At 34.5% G+C, this 18,747-nt stretch overlaps 1 protein-coding gene across 8 annotated transcripts in view; it reads left to right on the forward strand.

Annotated features, from left to right (window-relative positions):
- Nucleotides 1-18,747, forward strand: part of CNTN1 (contactin 1) — a gene marked incomplete at its 5' end in the record, with an annotated part of 348,115 nt that overhangs the window by 245,556 nt on the left and 83,812 nt on the right. For all 8 annotated transcript variants that reach the window (XM_079139318.1, XM_079139323.1, XM_079139320.1 and 5 more), the window contains one exon: nt 8,995-9,115. In XM_079139318.1, coding sequence (XP_078995444.1) covers nt 8,995-9,115 — 121 coding nt within the window. The remainder of the gene's footprint in view (nt 1-8,994; nt 9,116-18,747) is intronic.

An 18,747-nucleotide genomic window follows, 5' to 3' on the forward strand; every position in this document is an offset into this window, starting at 1 on the left:
GCTTTTCTTTACTACCTTTGTAAACCTTTAATTAGGTAGGCTATAAACCTTTAATTAGGTCATAGGTAATTATAACTAATTTTATTTGCCATTTCCCAGCATAAACACATAGAGCGTTATCTACATTCATGAGCTGTGTCTCTAGTTGGGCAGGCTTCTTTAGGATCATCACACTTCCGCGCAGAGACCATGCAGCTGAAATCACTGTCCCACCAAGCTTCCCACGTCAAGTGCTTAATGAGCACTGGTTGATGACAGAGCTAATTGAATAGCAGTAAGCACATAGAGCAGGTCTTTGTTCCATAGAGATGTATGATTGGCTTCAAGGGATCTCCTAAAATTCTTCCAAAGTGAAGAACATATTTTTACATAGAACTTTTCATATACTTAACTGTCTCTACTGTAATTATTCTGGCTTTTTATGCTTGCAATATAAAGTCAATAAGAAGATACAAAAATAAATATATAAACTTTTGGTATCTTAGGAGTTTTATAATTTTGTACTGTAGGCTTTGATCTCTTATTTCTATCACACTAGAAATATACAATTTTGTTATTAGTTGTCATATTCCTAAAAAAAAAAAAATGAAACTTTTTCAGTTTGTTTTAAAGAATATGATATTATCTAAGTATCTGAATTTTTTTTTTTTTTTTTCTTCTGGTTTTGCCATCGATATGTTGTAGACCTTGGCAAAGAAGTGTCACTCTGAGCCTCAGGCTCCACATCTGTCACATGAAGAGGTTGGGTCACATTAGAAGGTTTTTTTTTTTTTTTTTTTTTTTTTGGTGCTGGGGATTAAACCCAGGGCCTTGTGCTTATAAGGCAAGCACTCTACCCTCTACCAACTGAGCTATCTCCCCAGCCCCTAGAAGTTTTAATAAACAATAGAAACAAGAATGTTTAGGAGAAAATACCTTTAATAAAGAAAAATTAATTTAGAACATATATATATACATATATATATATATATATATAAAATGAGGTTTCTCTATCTGAAAATGAAAGTGTATGTCTGTGTGTCTGTCTGTCTATGGTGTAGTAAGGAGCCCTACCCACAGGGCCTCTCATTTCTTCCTATTCCAAAACTCCCATCCTGATTCTTCTACTAGGTAGTCCATGAAAATTCTCTGACTCTGAGGCTAATTAGAACCAATTTGGAAAATATACAAATTCAATGATATCCAAATTTACTTTCAATTTTTCCAAATCCAAGGCATTGATATTTTTGTTCATCATTCAAAATGGTTGGCAGAGGCCTCAAACAAAATTTCCTCCTTTTGAATTTTTATTTAAATGGATCAATTGATCAAAAATGAACCCTTTGTCATCATTCTCACAGTTTATATCCAAATCATCAAAAGTAGAAAAGTCAACATTTTTACAGATCCTGTAGATTCTAAATGACCTTTTCAGTAGTTATCCTGGACAGATTTTCTTATTTATTTGAGTTTTTATATGTTTAATTACATTCTTCATCTTAATAAGATTTATATATTTTTTAAAAAGTTTAGATTCAGGTAATCTTAATATTGATGCATTTCTTAAAATAACACTAACTGTAAGCAAATAATGTTAACGAATTAGTGTTAACTATGTGTGAAAATGGTTTTGTAATTATTAAAAGAATTTTTTTGTCATTCGAGATTTCAAACTACTGTCTTAAGTTTCTGATGAGCTAAGTTGTACTGATCTATCAGTCATTTATTTTTCAAGGTTTCAGCACTAGCTAGCTAGATAATAGAAGAAAAAATAGAACTAGCTACCTAGTAAATTAGATAAAGCAAATATGGCAAAAAGTTTACAATAGTTGAATCTAGTCTGGTGGTTTATGGGTAGTGATTGTACAAATTCTATTTTCTGATGTTTGAAAATTTAAGCAGGAAAACAATAATTATTTTTAATAATAAAATAGTAACATATTATTTATGAGAATTATTGCTCCTACTTACCAAACTGTGAACCTCCATGCAGTTACCTGATTTCTAAAGCACTGCCTAGGGAACTGCTTAATCCGGTGAAACCAGAATGATCTGTTGCCTATGGAGTCTTCCACAGCAGCTTAACTTAAAAACTCAAATGCCTTATTTCTAAAATGGGAGTATTAATAGTAAATCCCTGGGTATTATGAAAATGAATGAGAAAAATGTATGTGAAGTAGCTGGCACCTTGCCAGACATTTAAAAATCATTCAGTAGATTAGATCAGTTCATGGTAAGGGTTCAGGAGCAGTGACAGCAGTGGAGGTAGCAAGAGCAGAAGTGATTGTGGTGGTTGTAGTAGTATTAATAGCAGCAGTAGTGGAAGCAGTAGTAGCAATTGTAGTCATAGTAACTTCATGGTTTTATATGCAAAATAGTTAGAAATAGTACCTATTTTATAGCATTATTGCTACAAGTAAGGGTATTTGTACATGCAAAGTCTTTATAACAGCCCCTGACACCTAGACAACCCTTACTAAATATTACCATTAGCAAAGTTGGTGACGGTGATGCTACCATTAGTAATTGCATAAGATGCATCTTCTATAGCTATTATTTCTTCACTCTACCAAGTGAAAAGTAAAAAAGAAGAAAATTGTTATTGTTTCATGAATAAAGACTCTAAGACATATATTTAATAAATTCTATTTACGTTTATATGATAAACCTTTAAAAGATACCTTTTCTTTCAGTCTTCTATATTTGTCCCTTCACCATGAATTTCAATGGAATACAGCAGATTTTTTTAAATAATCATTCTGAGTTCTAAGTTTTATTTAGACTTTGTATATACCATGTAGCATATTTCTTTGCTCATTAAAATTAATTTAATTTAATACAAATTAGTAATTAGGTGCATTTATATTGCTGTAATTATTTTGCAGTTAGTATACAGGGAGGGGGAGAGAGGAATGGGCAGTTGTACTTTGAAAGTCTTTTAACTTAAACTTGGGAAACTTCTGAGTGGTCAACCACATACACACTTTGGAATATCCCTGAGCTTTGCTATCACAATTTCCAGTATGTGATTCAACTATCCTCATATGAAGGGAAGCATTTTGTAATTCAGCCAAGCTGTGGCTTTTAGTGAAAATATAGAGAGCATTCGCATCTAATTTGTGGCTAGAATGTGCTGAGGTCCATGATCTTTACTTGCTTTGTAAGCGTTCTGTCAACCACTGAGAACCTCAGCTTCTCCTGAGGTATGGAAAGTGCTAGCAGCATTTATAAAATTGTCAGGAAAGCTTTTCTATGTACACAGCTATACTGGAAATGATATAGTATGCTTTCTCTTTGCGTTCCTTCTGAAGACATGCAGCACCATACCTTCACCAAATATAGGACAAATAAGAATAAATGTTGAAGTTGCTTACTATCATTCTGTACCTGAAACCTAAAGTTTAAAACAGAGCCGATTTTAAAATCAGTTTTGTATTAAACTTCTAGAATAGTTTAATTGAAAGTTGTAAAAGTGTTTGTTGAGAACATTCAGTAAGTTTAGATTTGATGGAATATTTGAGGACATAAAATAGCTTGTTTTTGTAACATGTGACCATATAAAAAGAAAGACCATGTCATTTCTATCAGAATAAAATAAGCAGATATATAAATAGTATTATGTTTCAAACTGAAAACTTAGGAACAGAAGGGTAACTATTTCATTAAGAAGTAAAAAATATCAGATAACTACTTTTTAAGAAGCAATGTTGATGCCCTTGTTCATTTTTATATTAGTTTTTTTAGTTTTTTTATTATAACATTGGATAAGAAAATATTTTTGCTCAGATAATAAGATTTTTTTTTAAATAATGAGATAATAGAAGTTTGATAACAGGATAATCTTTGTTGTTGTTGCTGGAGATTGGAACTCAGTCTTGCATATGCTATAAAACAAGCTCTACCACTGAGCTACATCTGCAGCTCACAGGATTATCTTTCAGCTAGAAAACTGGAGCAATCAAAGTACTAAGTCACTTAAGTAAAGAATATAATACAATAAGTGCTTTTTTCTATGTGAACATTATTTTTTTCAATACAATAGTATTCTTGTGCCATAATAGTTTAAAAACATTTTACTTAACACATTTCTATTAATAAATATTTAATGGCAGTACATTTATATTAAGGATGTCAAAGCATATTAAAGTAGTCTGTCTCATAAATGTATACTATTCATTTTGTTTTGCTCATTTTATATTACTTTGAATATTTTATCTCAGAAAATTACTTAGATACATGTGCCAATTGGTTTTTATTATAGTTTAAGAAAAACCTTTAAAATTACCTTCCTCATATACAGAATCTTACGCTCTGCTTACCTCTAATATCTTTTTAAAATATAAGTAATAAAATAATATTTACTCTCCTTTCTTAAATGAATTCTATTTAGTATGGTATATGGAGTTAGGTCAAATACAAAATTGGGCACAGTCCCCAAGACCACCCTTACTCCTGACATCAATTGCAAAGTTCAGAAGGTTGCCAAAACCACCCTTGGGTTCAATTCGGCAGTAGAAGGGATGTGCAGAACTCAATAAAGTGGTTATACTTGTGGTTACAGTTTCTTACAAAAAAAAAATGGATTCTGGTTAAAATCAGCCAATGAAAGAAGTACATAGGTTAGTCCTGGAGAAATGCCAAACACAAAACTTCCATCATCTTCTCCCTGTGAAATCAAAGTACATTACTAACCATCTTTGATGTGCAGTAGTATACACAAAGTATTGCCAACCAGGGAGGTTACCTGAGCCTCAATATCCAGAGTATCTATTAGGGATTCATCATGTAGGCATGATTGATGAATTACTCACATGGGTAATCTCTATCTCTATGTTCACTGATACCATGTTACCAAAGGCCCCTATTCTATGTCACAATGTTCATCTTTTTGGCACAATCACCCCCCCTCCCCCCCGATCTGAGACTCTACAACTGTAACTATCTCCCACCCTCAATCTCATTGTTAGACTATGCAGTATGACCCAATCCCTACTCTATGATCAGTTTCTACTCTAAAATTATACAAGTGTAGCTAACCTCCAACCTAAATCACATTGTTAGACTATCCAGTACAACCCAAGACTGCCAGGAAAGATGTTAGAGATCACCTTCCAGAAGCCAACAGCAAAGGCCAGAAATCTCTTTGGGCAATGTCAAATTCTTACTACACAATTAGATTGAAAAACAACTTACATATTGGTTTGTTGAAAACATTAACAATATTCTTTCTTTCTATAAATATGCTCTTTTTCCTAAAACTTTTACATTCTCCCATGAAATCAGTATATGAATAATGAGAAAAGTAGTATTCATGAAGAATTGATCTTAAGGAGATGGATACAGCTACCTTGTGGCATCATTATCTGAACTGAAAAATATGTATGAAATTAATAAAATAAAATGGATAAAAAATCATGTCATTTTAGATAACAAGTATTTATTAATTCATTTAACATTTGTTGAATTCATCTCATGTGGCAGATATGACCTTAAGTACATTGTGTGTAATAATAAATAAGACGTAGTACTTCCTTCAAAGAATTACATTTTAGTGGAAGAAATGAACAGCTGCGTAATTATCCTAGGTAGGGATAGTTTGAGGCCAATTCCTGACTGAGGCTTGTCGCTGGCTCTTAGAGGTACAAAATCCGTGGATATTTGTCACTGCTTGCAGCAACAACTTGCACGGGTCTTATGGGTGGTGGACTGGAAACTGAGGCACTTCTTTCTCTTCAGTGCACTGCTTTCTTGCTTGTTTGTTTATAGAGGATAGAGGAAATGAGGTTTACTTGCTTTGAGAGGAGAGAGAGACTTTGCTTAAGAGAGACTTTGAGAGAAGGACAAGCTTTGCTTGGAGCTTAGAGGAAGAGACTTGCTACGCCTCACTTAAGGTCCGCTTCTTCTTACTGGTGTGTTCTGCATCCTGTGAACTAAGGGTGTGTCTACCTAAGGTGCTTTAGTGATGCGTCTCAGTTCTCCGTTCTGCGTTACACCGCTGCCCCTACTCGCTGCTGCGTGTGTTTCCCTCTAGCTGCTGCCGCGTGTCTTCTGCTACTGTGTGCCCCTACTAGCTGCTGCTGCGTGTGTTTTGATGCTTCCGTGTGTCTTCTACTAGCTGCTTTCCTGCTAATGGCTGCTGTTCTTGTCTAGCTGCTTCCGTGCGTGTCTTCTTCTACTGCTTTTCTGCTAATGGCTGCTGTGTCTCTGTCTCGCGCCTACGCTTATATCACCTTCAGGAGGCGGAGAGCAGGGCCACGCCTCTTACTCAAAGATTAGCAAGATGCTAGATGTCCGAGCAGGCACAATTAGGAGCGCTTGAGAACACATGCGCATACATTGTGTGCGTGGATGATAAAATCACCTGAGTGTGCTTATGTCAATTAACCTCCTTGCTGCCGATGTGATCAACATGGCACAGCCCCCAACAAGGCTTTGAATTCTGAAGAAGGAAGAAGCTTCTCAAATCTGGGCTGAAGTTAACCATGTGATGAGGCAGGCAATGGAGTGATATCTACAAGGTCTGTAGGCAAAGCATGTAGCAAAATCTGAGCTTCTCATGGTGGACTGGGCACAGAGTTGGGTGCAGGAGAGATCTGAACAGGTAGCAAGAGTCTGTACTATACATTGCACTGACACCAAGAACAGTCAGTTTATGTGTTTAAGAAATACCATCATTGTCATGGGCTTACATTGTCACATATCTACTAACCTAATTCTGATTGAAGCTAAAAAGATGTGAACATATATTATTTTAAAAAGAAGATGCATATACTTAATAAGATGTTTGACTACTTCATTCAAGCATGTGGATTTAGGGATTATGTTCCTGGCAAGGTGCCAGTCCTGGGATGACAGCACACACAGACATAGGAACCTACAACACAAGGACTTACAACACGTTTCTTACTTACAGAAAACTAACTATCTGCCAGGGAGATGGCCACATAATTGCACAAATATTTAATCACAATTGAGATATGTAATATGACATAAGATACCCAGTGCTATGATCAAACAGGACAAGGAAACTGCTTGCTCCAGAGAAAATTGGAAGATTAATTGAGGAGTAGTTTGAACTGTTATCAGGGTGGGAGGGAAGTGTGGTATTTAGGTGAAAGTGGTAATGCAGTGGGGCGTGAGAAAATCATATTTCCAGGAGCAATAACATCATGGAGGGCCAAGATAAAACAGAACAACTTGCCCTTGTGGTTCTGAGAAGGGAGCGCTCTTCCTGGAGAGCAACTTGTAAGCAGGCATCAGCACCTGAGAAGGAAGCAGGTTGTCTGTCAGACTGGTTTAAGACTTTTATCCAAGGAAGAGGAAGTTTTGAATGTTTCAATTTTTCACTTTTATACAGACTGGTGACTTGAGCATGGTCGCATATCTCAAAAGGTCATTCTGGGTATCAGGTGAAGAAAAGAGTGGAAAATTGTTAGATGAGACAGACATCATTACCCTATGTACGTGTATGATTACATGCATGGTATGACTCTACATGGTGCACAACCATAGAAACGAAAAGATGTACTCCATTTGTGTACAATGAATCAAAATGCAGTCTGTAAAAATAAAAAGAAAAGAAAAGAATGGAATGGAACAGGGTGCTGGTGAGACCAAATGGAGTACAGTAAAAGTCAGGCCCGAGAGTTTGGTAGTTAGGACAAGGGTAGAGGCAGTAGTGGTGGGAAACAATGGATAAATTCAAGAATTTATCATGAAATTTTGAGGAAGGTGAAGAAGAGGTGGGCTTAAGAATGACTTTGAAGTTTTCAGAAAGTCACAGATGACTAGAAAAACTGAATGTGTTGAGAAGGAAGGTCAAATGCTGTTGGGAGGTTAGGTAAGGTGAGGCAAAGGGATGAAGTCCTGATTAGAATTGATCGAGGAGCAAAAGGTAGAGAAAGGGAAAAACCAGTAACAGAAAAGTAAAATCTTGAAATCTTAGTTAAGTTACTTGACCACCCTTTAAGTCTCCCTCTTACTGTTAATAAAGTAGACATGATTAGACCTATCTCAGTAGGGCTGTGATCAGAAGTAAGGAATGAGATAATATGCATGCATTCATTGCCCAGGACTGATACAGACTAGGCATCCAATAAATGTTAGCTATCTTCACAAATTACATTGAAATCTTGCCTTATCATCACAAGTGAGCTTCCCTCAAGCCTCCTTCAAAAAGTACTCATTGAACACTCGTCAGAGCATTGTGAATAGAGTATCAAAAAACAACCACAACAATCCTCACTTAGCTTATATTTTGGTGACAAAGTACGTTAGTAAAACTGTCCATTTTGACAGTTCCTCCCAACTTCCAGTATCTTTGTAAAATGAACTATGGCATATCTTGAAATGAGACAATTAATTCAACTTTGCAAAACCAAATTAGCAATTCTCAGCCATATAGCATTTATTTATCCATGTTGACATTTAACACTGTGATTATGAGACCTTGATATTTTTCTTTAAATGGTATTGATAAAATAGTTTCTTATTCTTTTTTTTTTTGAGAGGGTGGGGTACCAGGGATTGAACTCAAGGGCACTCGGTCACTAAGCTACATCCCCAGACCTATTGTATTTTATTTAGAGAGTCTAATATGAGTTTACTGAGTCTCACTGAGTTGCTTAGTGCCTCAATTTTGCTGAGGCTGTTTTGAACTCAAGATCCTCCTGCCTTAGCCTCCCAAGCTGCTGGAATTACAGGCATGCGCCATTGCACCCTGCTCAGTAAAATAGTTTTATCTCTTGTTTTCTCTCAGTATAGCTTTCCAATATTAAAAATAATAGAATTATAAAGATATTGAAGTTCAAAACGACCTTAAGTAATGAATTCGGTAACTTTATTTTTTTAGCAGAGAAACCAAAGAATCATGTGTAAATTAAGCAAGGACAGTTAGATGCCTTTTAATGGTGTTCATTTTGTCAGGGGAGAAAAAGTACCTTTTGATTCTAAATGCCATATAATTTGTGGGAAAGAAAATGCACTGATTGGAATGATTGCTGTTTTTGCTAACAGCTGGATGCCAATGGTGAGCTGCTCATCCGAAATGCCCAGCTGAAACATGCTGGAAGATACACATGCACTGCTCAGACAATTGTGGACAATTCCTCAGCTTCAGCTGACCTTGTTGTGCGAGGTAAGAGTTTCACAATTTCAAAATTACATAATCAAAGGTTTGTGGCAATATGTGTAATCTTCTGGTAACTCTTAGGGTCTCAATTCAAATTCTTATGTAGGGTCTCAATTCCATGCCTCAAAATGTCTCTTAGCTTCTTACCCATGTCTGAGAATGATTTATACCAGACAAGCAGTAAACAAGACTGATTTTATGTTGTTGTTTAACTTTATATTGTTTAGAAAGTTACACCACAGACCTACTAAATGTTTGTGTTTTTAAACTAAGTACTTACCAAAAGTTTTCATTTCCTACTATTTTGTTGTTGTTGTTGTTGTTTTTAGTGTGTTGGGTACAGTGTAGTTTCCTTTTTAATTTTTTATGGAAAAATATACTAATACTGTTTACTATAATATTGAGTATTACATACTTATCACCAACCATCATTGTAGAATAAAAAGCTAATTTATTCATGTATCATGCTTCTATTTGTTGCTCATTTTCAAACTAGTGCCTTTGTTCATATAAATAATATAATTCAGAATGTGATGGAATACATGTTTATCGAAAATACAGCCCTTTTGCTTCTGATCTCGGTGTGAGGATGAGGCTGACTTGGAACATGACACACCTTGTTAAAATTCATTAATTGGCTCTTTGCTGGTTGTCTGTGGGATGAAGACCATTTCATTTTGCTTAGTGTCCAAGGCATTTTGTGTGTTGACTTTGGACTACTTACTTTCTAATGTCTTACCATCATTCCCTGTAACCAACTCTAAATGTTCCACTAATTCACAATACCTTCATGTTTCCACATCTGTTCCTTGATTCACAGTAGTTCTTTAATGTACTTCTCACACCAATTCATATCTATACTTTCAAAGTATTGCTTACATATTACTAAATTCAGGAATCTTTTTTCAATGTCCAAATATGAACTTTCATAACATTTACTTCTTTCTCCAATGTATTTTACAGCTATCTGTGCATGAGTTATCTCCTAAATTGTAAAATTCATGCATGCATTTAAATTAATATTTAATGAATTGCACATTCCTTTACATAGTTTTATAACTCTTTTCTTCTGTCTCAATGTCATATTAAAATTTCCATTTTTTCACATTTTACCAACTGAAAATATTTATTGACTATTATTTAAATCCACATTTCATATTTTTGAACAAATAATTGGTAAATAAAATAATATCTTTGATAAGTTTTAATTCCCCTCCCAGACTCAGATTAATAGAATTTCACTCAGTCTTATGCATTTCCTGAATTCCCTCTAGAGCAGTGTTAATATGGAGTCCCTAAGCAACATAGTGAAAATGCAGAAAAACTATTATTCCAGTTAAATATGTTCTCCCTAGTAGAGGATTAAGGAGTCTAACTGGAGTTTCTTTTTCTATATGTTCCACGGAATACTTATTGTAAATTAATAAATAAAATAAAACTCTAAGGCTACAAAATACTAAATTAGAGAAAATTCATTTAGGTTCGACATTTCTATTCAGAGTATTTTGTTGTCTAGTACATTGATTGTGTTTCAGGAGCTACTAGGGAAAGGAATGAATTCACTGTTCTTTCTAGTCATAGCACAAGCCATTAAACCATTTCTAGTATAGCCTAAGTGTAGATTTAATTAAAATTCCTTGTATATTAGAAGAATAAGCATTGATATTACAGTAAGGATCAATCACAATGTGTGGACATCATTGTTTTCACAAGATTACATTATAGTGAACTCATTGTTTTAATTCTATAGAATGCTCTCTAGTATTCAGAGGAAAGAGGATGTTTTACAGATATAATGCAAGAGTAGTAATGATATTATTCACACACACATAGGTAATTAATAATCACCTTAACAGGTATTTTTATAGGGCTAAAGCCAATAAAAAGGGACTATAGCAAGTATTATGTGGAAATGTTTTTTTCCAAAGCCTTTTTTAGTCCCAAGAAAAAAACACCTTAAGGCAAAAGAACTGGTAAATGTACTCATGAGAAATATGATACAACATTTTAAGACCCTGAACAATAGCAGGATGCTAATAAAACTATAACACATAAATGAAAGGTGTTGCTCAGCCCTGTCCAAGTCTACACAGTCATAATCTCTTCCCAAGCTTTACTTTAAATAATAGAAAATTTGCCAGGCATGGTGGTATACCCCTATAATCCCAGTGGCTCGGGAGGCTGAGGCAGGAGGATCATGAGTTCAAAGCCAGCCTCAGCAAAAGTGAGATGCTAAGCAACTCAGTGAGACCCTGTCTCTAAATAAAATACAAAATAGGGCTGGGGATGTGGCTCAATGTTCAAATGTTCCGGAGTTCAATCCACGGTTCATCCCCCGAAAAAAATAATAGAAAAGGCATTCATTTATGTCAAAAGAAATTCACAATTAAAATAGATAAATATATTTCTGCAGAGTATGTCAAAATCATATTGCAGGTCTTCTAAAATCAGAGAATATACAACTACATATTTTTCTCAATATATCTTATAGTAGTAGTAATATATGAAACATTTTGCTTTAAGTGGTATTATTATTGGTCCATTTGTCCAATTAATTATTTTTGCATCTAGTTCAGGAAGTCATAACCTAGAGATCATGGACAGTACTCAAGAGATGAATGAAACTGCTGAAATTATATGCTGAATTCCATGTATATGTGTATTTTCCTGGGAAGAGGATTTATAATCATCAGATTTTCTCAGGCAGCAATGGTCCAAAAGCATTAAAAATCTTAATTTTTATTTTTAATCTTTATTTTTCCCCATCTAGATCAAGACTCTCTGAAAAGAGAAACAAAGAGCTGGTTAATTCATTTTATGTAAAAGTATAAAATTCCAATAAATTTCATGTAGTGATATCTAGTAGCACATTTTGATTGAATTCCTTCAAAGATTGTTTGCATTTAGCCATTCAAGAATAAATATCTGTTTCTCAAAAGTTTGTAAACTTCATAGTAGTCCTCCCCCCTTATCTGTAGTTTTGCTGTCTGTGGTTTCAGTTATTATAATTATAATCAACTATGCTCTGAAAATGTTAAATGGAAAATTCCAGAAATGTATAATTTTAAATTTAAAATTGCACATTGTTCTGAGTAACATCTTGAAATCTCATGTGGTCCCACTCCATACTTCCCAGGATGTGAATTGTTTCTTTGTGTTGATGCTGTGTACACTATCTGTGCATCAGTCACTTAGTAACTCTCTAGGTTTACCAATTAGTTGTACAGTAATGCAGTATCTATGTTCAAATAACCTTTACTCCAAATAACAATAGTCCCAAAGCACACAATTTTGTTGCAGTCTATTGTTGTAATTGTTCTATTAATTACTGTTAGTCTTTTATTGTGCAAATTCATATATTAAACTTTATCATAACTATATATGTGTATGAAAAAACAATATATGTACCATTCAATACTATCTGCAGTTTCAGGCCTCCACTGTGGATCTTGGAATATTAATAAGGAGCACACTACTGCATTCACTAGGCTTTAGACATATATAAAACTTGCCAGGTTTGACATGGACTCATGTTAATTCATATCGGATACCAGTGATCTGAACTGCAGATGCCGAAGTTAGTGTTATGAGAGGGACAGTGGACATTGTAGATGGGAAAGCAGTTTTCTCTGAGGAACACCAAGAAATTTTTTGATAATCAAATTAGTCTATTACGTACACATTTATACTCTATCAGATGACTGAAACAAAAGTATAAGTATTTAGATGTAATTAAGCCTGTGGGTTTCCTTTAATATATATTACCTTGAAGGAAATCAATACATAGTTAAAAAAAAAGTTGCTACCTTCATACCATGTGTGTATGTGTGTGTGCATGTGTGTATGAATTTGTAGTTGTCAATGAGTAAGTATGGCTATATGTGTAAAACTTCATGAAAGCAATTTGTATGACAAGAAAAATGTGTTTTAGGCTTATGCTTTCTATTATTGTGTTAAATTGATTTTAGAATGGAGACAAGTCACTTAAATCTGAGTGCCTCTTTATTAGTACCCTTTCCATTGCTATAACAAAATACCCGAGCTTGAATAATGTATGAAGAAAAGAGATTTATGTAGCTCACAGTTTTGGGGGCTCAGGGCCAACGCACTGGCATTGGCCAATTTGAGTAAAGATGTCATGGCAGATGGTATCACAGTAATGGTAAAACATGTGAGGGGGGAGATCACCTGGCAAGACAAGAAGCCAGAGAGAATCAGGGATGAGGTTTACTCTTTTAACAACTTACTCTAATGCAAATAACTAACTTACTTCATGAGACCAGTATTGATCTATGTGGGGTTCAGCACTAAGACTTACCTCTTTAGAGTTCTACCACCTTTCAACACTGCCACACTATGGAACCACACTTTCCACACATGAACAACCCCTGGGGGACACAAACAAACCATATCTAAACTGTAGCAGTCTCTAAATATAAAACTAAAATTGAATATAGGAAAATCATAATCAAGGCAAATGTAACATTATACTTTTCCCTTGTTTGTCTGTGTTATATATGGTAAGATCAAAACATAAGAAAAACAGCAATTTTTGTCAACTGAAAATAATCCATAAAATATGGCCCCAGTAATCAAATATGAGATGTCATCTTTTATAGCAGACATAACTGTTTACCTGTTGAAGGTGTAACACTTTAATTTGTTTAACCACTAATTGGATCCAAGGATGCTCAAGGAGAAGAGTCCAGAAAAGTGCACATTGTCTAATCCTCCAGCTCTGGAAATATCTTCCAATCATGGGCTCATACAAACCCTATAATTTTCACTTTTCTTTTCTAATGTTTTTTTTTTTTTAATCAGACCTAACTGTTTACTTTAGAAATATTTCACTAGACTTTTCACAGTAATAGAGATTATTTTTACAAGAGAAACCTTTCTTCAAACAGTATTGTCCTGAAAGTTCCATTTATAAAATTCAGAATGTGGATAAACATTCCCTCTCACTGTCTGACAAATGCAAAGTAGCCTTTCTGAAATAGTGTCTTGAAACCACCTTGCTCATGGTTCCGACAGACTTAGAAAACCAAATATATAAAAAAACGATAACTCACATGAAAAAAAAAACTCACTATCAAAAACAATCAAGAGGGAGAAAAAATTTGTAATTCAAGTCAAGAATATTTCAGAGTACAGTCATTACATAAAAATAAAAATAGCCATGCTGAAAATATTAAAGAAATTAGAGAGGAAATGTTAAAAATGAGTCAAAATTAATGTACTATAAAAATGCACCAAATTTGGAAAAAAATAGAAACACCTGAAAATGATAAATATAATCATTGAAAATAATATTTATTAGATGGTAGCAACCTAGGAATGAACTAGAGAAGTGAAAGATAGATATGATAAAATTACCGTATTTCAACAGAATGAATAAAAGGTAAATTATGAATATATTTTCCAGACATTGAGGATATAGCTAGGATTGGTAGCTTGTAATTCCAGCTACTTAGGAGGCTAAGGCAGGAGGATTGCTTGAGCCCAGGAGTTTGAGACCAGCCTGAACTACATAGTAAAACTAAAACTCAAAAAAAAAAAAAAAAAATTGAAGATATAACTATAAATTTAACTATAAATTAGTATTTGTCACATTGGATTACCAGAAGAAACATTAGACAAAGTAAGGAGAAACAATTTTCAAACTTTAATGATTATAAATATGGGAGCATTAGTGGCAAAAATGATTCCTCATATTCAAGCATCATAATGAAACACAAGAAAATAAAAATGAATGTTAAACTCTAAAACATTGAGACAAGTATGAGAATAAAAATAATCTTTTTCCCTCCAAAGATGTGGCAATACACTGACATGGGCTACTCAGTAGCAATAAAACTTGGGGACACCAGCCTTCAAGATGACTTCCTCTGATCCTTGTCTCCTGATGCATAAATCCTAGTGTGGTCCCTTGCATACGTGGAGTTGTGCTGTATGTCAGCAGAAGTGAATGTGTGTGATTTTTTAGGCTAAGTGGTAAAATACATTTCTACTTCTGCCTGCATGTTTGGCTGGTTTGTTCTGTGGGAAGACAGCTTCCATGTCATGAGGACAGTCCAGTCTCCTGAAGAAGCTACCTGAAGAAGAAATGAGCCTTCTTCAATAACAAGCACTAACTGCCCAATCATTCAGTGAGCTGTCTAGACAGCAGATTCTTCATCCCCAGAAACACCTTTCAGATATAGTTCTGGTTGACATCTTGATTATAAATTTCATGAGAGAAATGATCAGGAGTCAGCCACTCTGCTCAGTCACTCAATTCTTAGTTCACCAAAACTATGAAAGAAAATAATGTTTTTAAGCTACTGAGTTTGGGGTTAATTTGTCTTGTGGCAATAGAGTACTAATACAACTGTGGCATACTATACTACCTTCAATGTGCTAAAAGAAAATTAAATGTTCATTGTTTACACAAATTATTATTTTATAATAAAAAAATAAAACCATAGTAAGATGAACAGAAACAGTTTATCCCCCTAGAGATTTTTATCTCTAAAGATGTTTAATGGGTAAATTTCAGGAAAACCTCTCTGAAAGAAAGTTCTGAGATGTCAAAACTCATAGTAAATGAAGAAACTGATGAACGTGTGGATAGATGCAAAATTCTCTTAGTCTGTTTGGCTACTAAAATGGAATACCATAAACTAGGCAACTATGAACAACCAAGATTTATTTCTTATAGTTTTGATGGCTGGGAAGTCCAAGATCAAGGTACTAACAGATTCAGTATCTAGTGAGGGACTTCTTTGCTTCTGGCTCATAGATGAAACCACCTTACTAGGGCCTCACAAGGTAGAAGGGAACAGCACTCTGGTGCCTCTTCTGTAGGGCATTAATGGCAGAGCCCTGATGACCAGAAGTCAACCAAAGGCCCTACCTCCAAATACTAGTACATAAATACTAGTACGCTGGTGATTAGGTTTCAAACAAGAATTCTGGGATGGAATACAGCATTTAGATTACAACATAAACATAAAGTCTGAGCTAAGTCAGACTTCAGAGTATGCTTTACTCTGGATTTTAAGACTTGTCAGAATGATGAATTGTCCTCCAATTAAGCTGTCAGTTGCTTTTATTTCAGGTTTCTACATAGTCACAAATCAGGTATCTGTATATGTGTATGAATGCTGTGTGTGTGTGTGTTACACACATGGTATATACCTAATATGGATAAAAATAAAGAATCCATGAAAATGAGAATCATGAAATAAAGAAGGGTTACTTCTGGGCTGGGAAGAAAGGAGTGGGAGGAGATAGCATTTAAAGAAGGAGGGCATCTGCTAGAAGACACATCTTTATAAGTAATTTTTTCTTATGCCAGGTGGTGGGTTTGTGTATAGTCATTTTCCTATCTTTTAAAACTGTTCCTAAATGTTAGATATTTCTTAACAAATCTAATTTAATAAAAGAGAGTCACAGAGGACCTGTGCTGTCCCCCAGTTCCTCACCACTATCCTTCCCCACAATGGTTGATGAGAAATCTTTGTGCACGCCTGTACCAACACACTTGTATGTGCATCAGCTCCACCTCTATGGATAATGTAAACACACAATTCTAGGCCCTTTCTTGGCAGTTTCTGAATAGCTCTAGGATGGGTTTAGTAAAGCCAGATCAAAGACTAGTCTGGTAGACCTTGGTGTATTAGCAATAACAACAGAAACTGACCCATGCAAATATACCTACTGGTTTCTTGACAAAGAAGCAAAAACAATTCAATGGAAGAAGGATGGCCTTTACAACAGATGGTGTTAGACCACTTGGGCATTCATAGGTAAAACAGAAAAATGTAAAGAAAAATGGATCATGGGGACTGGGGTTGTAGCTCAGTGGGAGAGCACTTACCTAGCATGTGTGAGGCACTGGGTTCAATTATCAGCACTACATAAAAATAAATAAATAAAATCAAGGTATTGTGTTAAAAAATTTGATCATGGATGAACTTAAATGTAAAATGTAAAACTATAAAACTATAGAACAAATATAGATAAATCTCTTTAGAACCTAGAGGTAGTTTTGAAGAGTTCTTAGACTTGATACCTTAAAACATAATGTATAATTTGAAAAGTGACATATTGCACTTCATCAAAATTTTTAAAATTTTGCTATGCAAAAGATTCTGTGAAGAGGATAAAAAGATAACCTACAGACTGGGAGACAATATTTTCAAACTACCTTTCTGACAAAAAAATTTGTATGTAGTACATATAAGGAGTTTTGTGAATTCAATAATTTAAAGACAAAAAAATCCAATAAAATAAGTAGGCAACAGACATTTCACTGAAATGTATACAAATAACAAGCACATTGAAAGATGTCTATCATCGATTAGCCATTAGTCTTCTATTCAAATTGAAAACCCAATGTAGATATCACTATACACCAATCAGAATCGCTTAAAATTAAAAATAGAATAAAATCGTGCAAAGAGACTGAGTCACTTACATATTATTTGTAAAAATGTAAAATGGTACAGATGTGCTGGAAAACAATATGGCAATTTCTTAGAAGATTAACATGTTCTCAGCATATGAGCCAGCAATTCCAATGTTGGTTATTTTTCCTAGAGATATAAAAACTTACGTTCATGTAAAAATACTTGCACAAATATTTATTGCATTTGTATTTATAATAGCCCCAAAGTGTAAACAATCCAAATGACAAAATTATACAGATAGAAAAGAGATGAATGGTGGTCAAGGGTTAAGGAAAGGGAAAGAACAGAGTGGCTCTGTCTGCACAAAGTAGCTCCAATTTTTCTGGTGGCACTTTATACAAAATGTTATTGTGGTGGTGGATAAAGAAGGATCTCTCTGATTACTTTTCACGATTGCATATGAATCTGTGATTAGCTCAAAATAAGACTTGAAAAAATCACTGGAAATATACTAGAAATATAGAGAAAACATGTAGTCATTGTGGGCACTTATTTCAAGAATGACATGATATGATTAGAAGGCATAGAGCTTGGCAGTCTCCAAAGGAATGTTTGAACAGTGATGAGGCACTACATTGCCTTTTAAGGGGCATTCCATTTAACCTTAGGAACAGGCAAAGTGGGTGGGACTTGCAGCTTTGGAAGCAGTGTTGAAATTATTGAAGGCAGTAGAGAAGAGTTGAGCATGACACTTGCACTAAAAACCCTTTTCTATTTTTCCCCTTGCATTTCTTCATCTCTCCTTTAAATAAATATTAAATACATTTTTTAAGAATATCATTATGGAGTTCATCAGATGAATATAATCCTAAAGTGATAAAATGTTTAAAACTGGCCTGGGTTGGCAACTCTGCAATTAACTAGTCCCCAAGACAAATGTGATGAAGTAGTAACTGTTATTTGGGAAATTATTATTCTAGGGAATACCTGTTGAACAGTTTGCAAGTTGTACTGTTTTGTGTATATGATGTACTTTTAGGATAAATTAATTTTGAAATGTGTTTCAGAAAGATAGTACTACAGTCCTTTCCTCCAGTTTATCAAGTGGAAACTATATAGAATTAACTCAGAAGACCATTGAAAATTAATGCTTATGTCTTGCTAGAAGCAATGGAATAGAGTTCTGACCTGAAGGCCAGGAATGGCAGGGAATGGAGGAAAGCATTCCACGGGGAGAGAAAAGGG

Source organism: Sciurus vulgaris, assembly GCF_902686455.1.
Source record: "Sciurus vulgaris genome assembly, chromosome: 5".
Classification (NCBI taxonomy): Eukaryota; Metazoa; Chordata; class Mammalia; order Rodentia; family Sciuridae; genus Sciurus; species Sciurus vulgaris.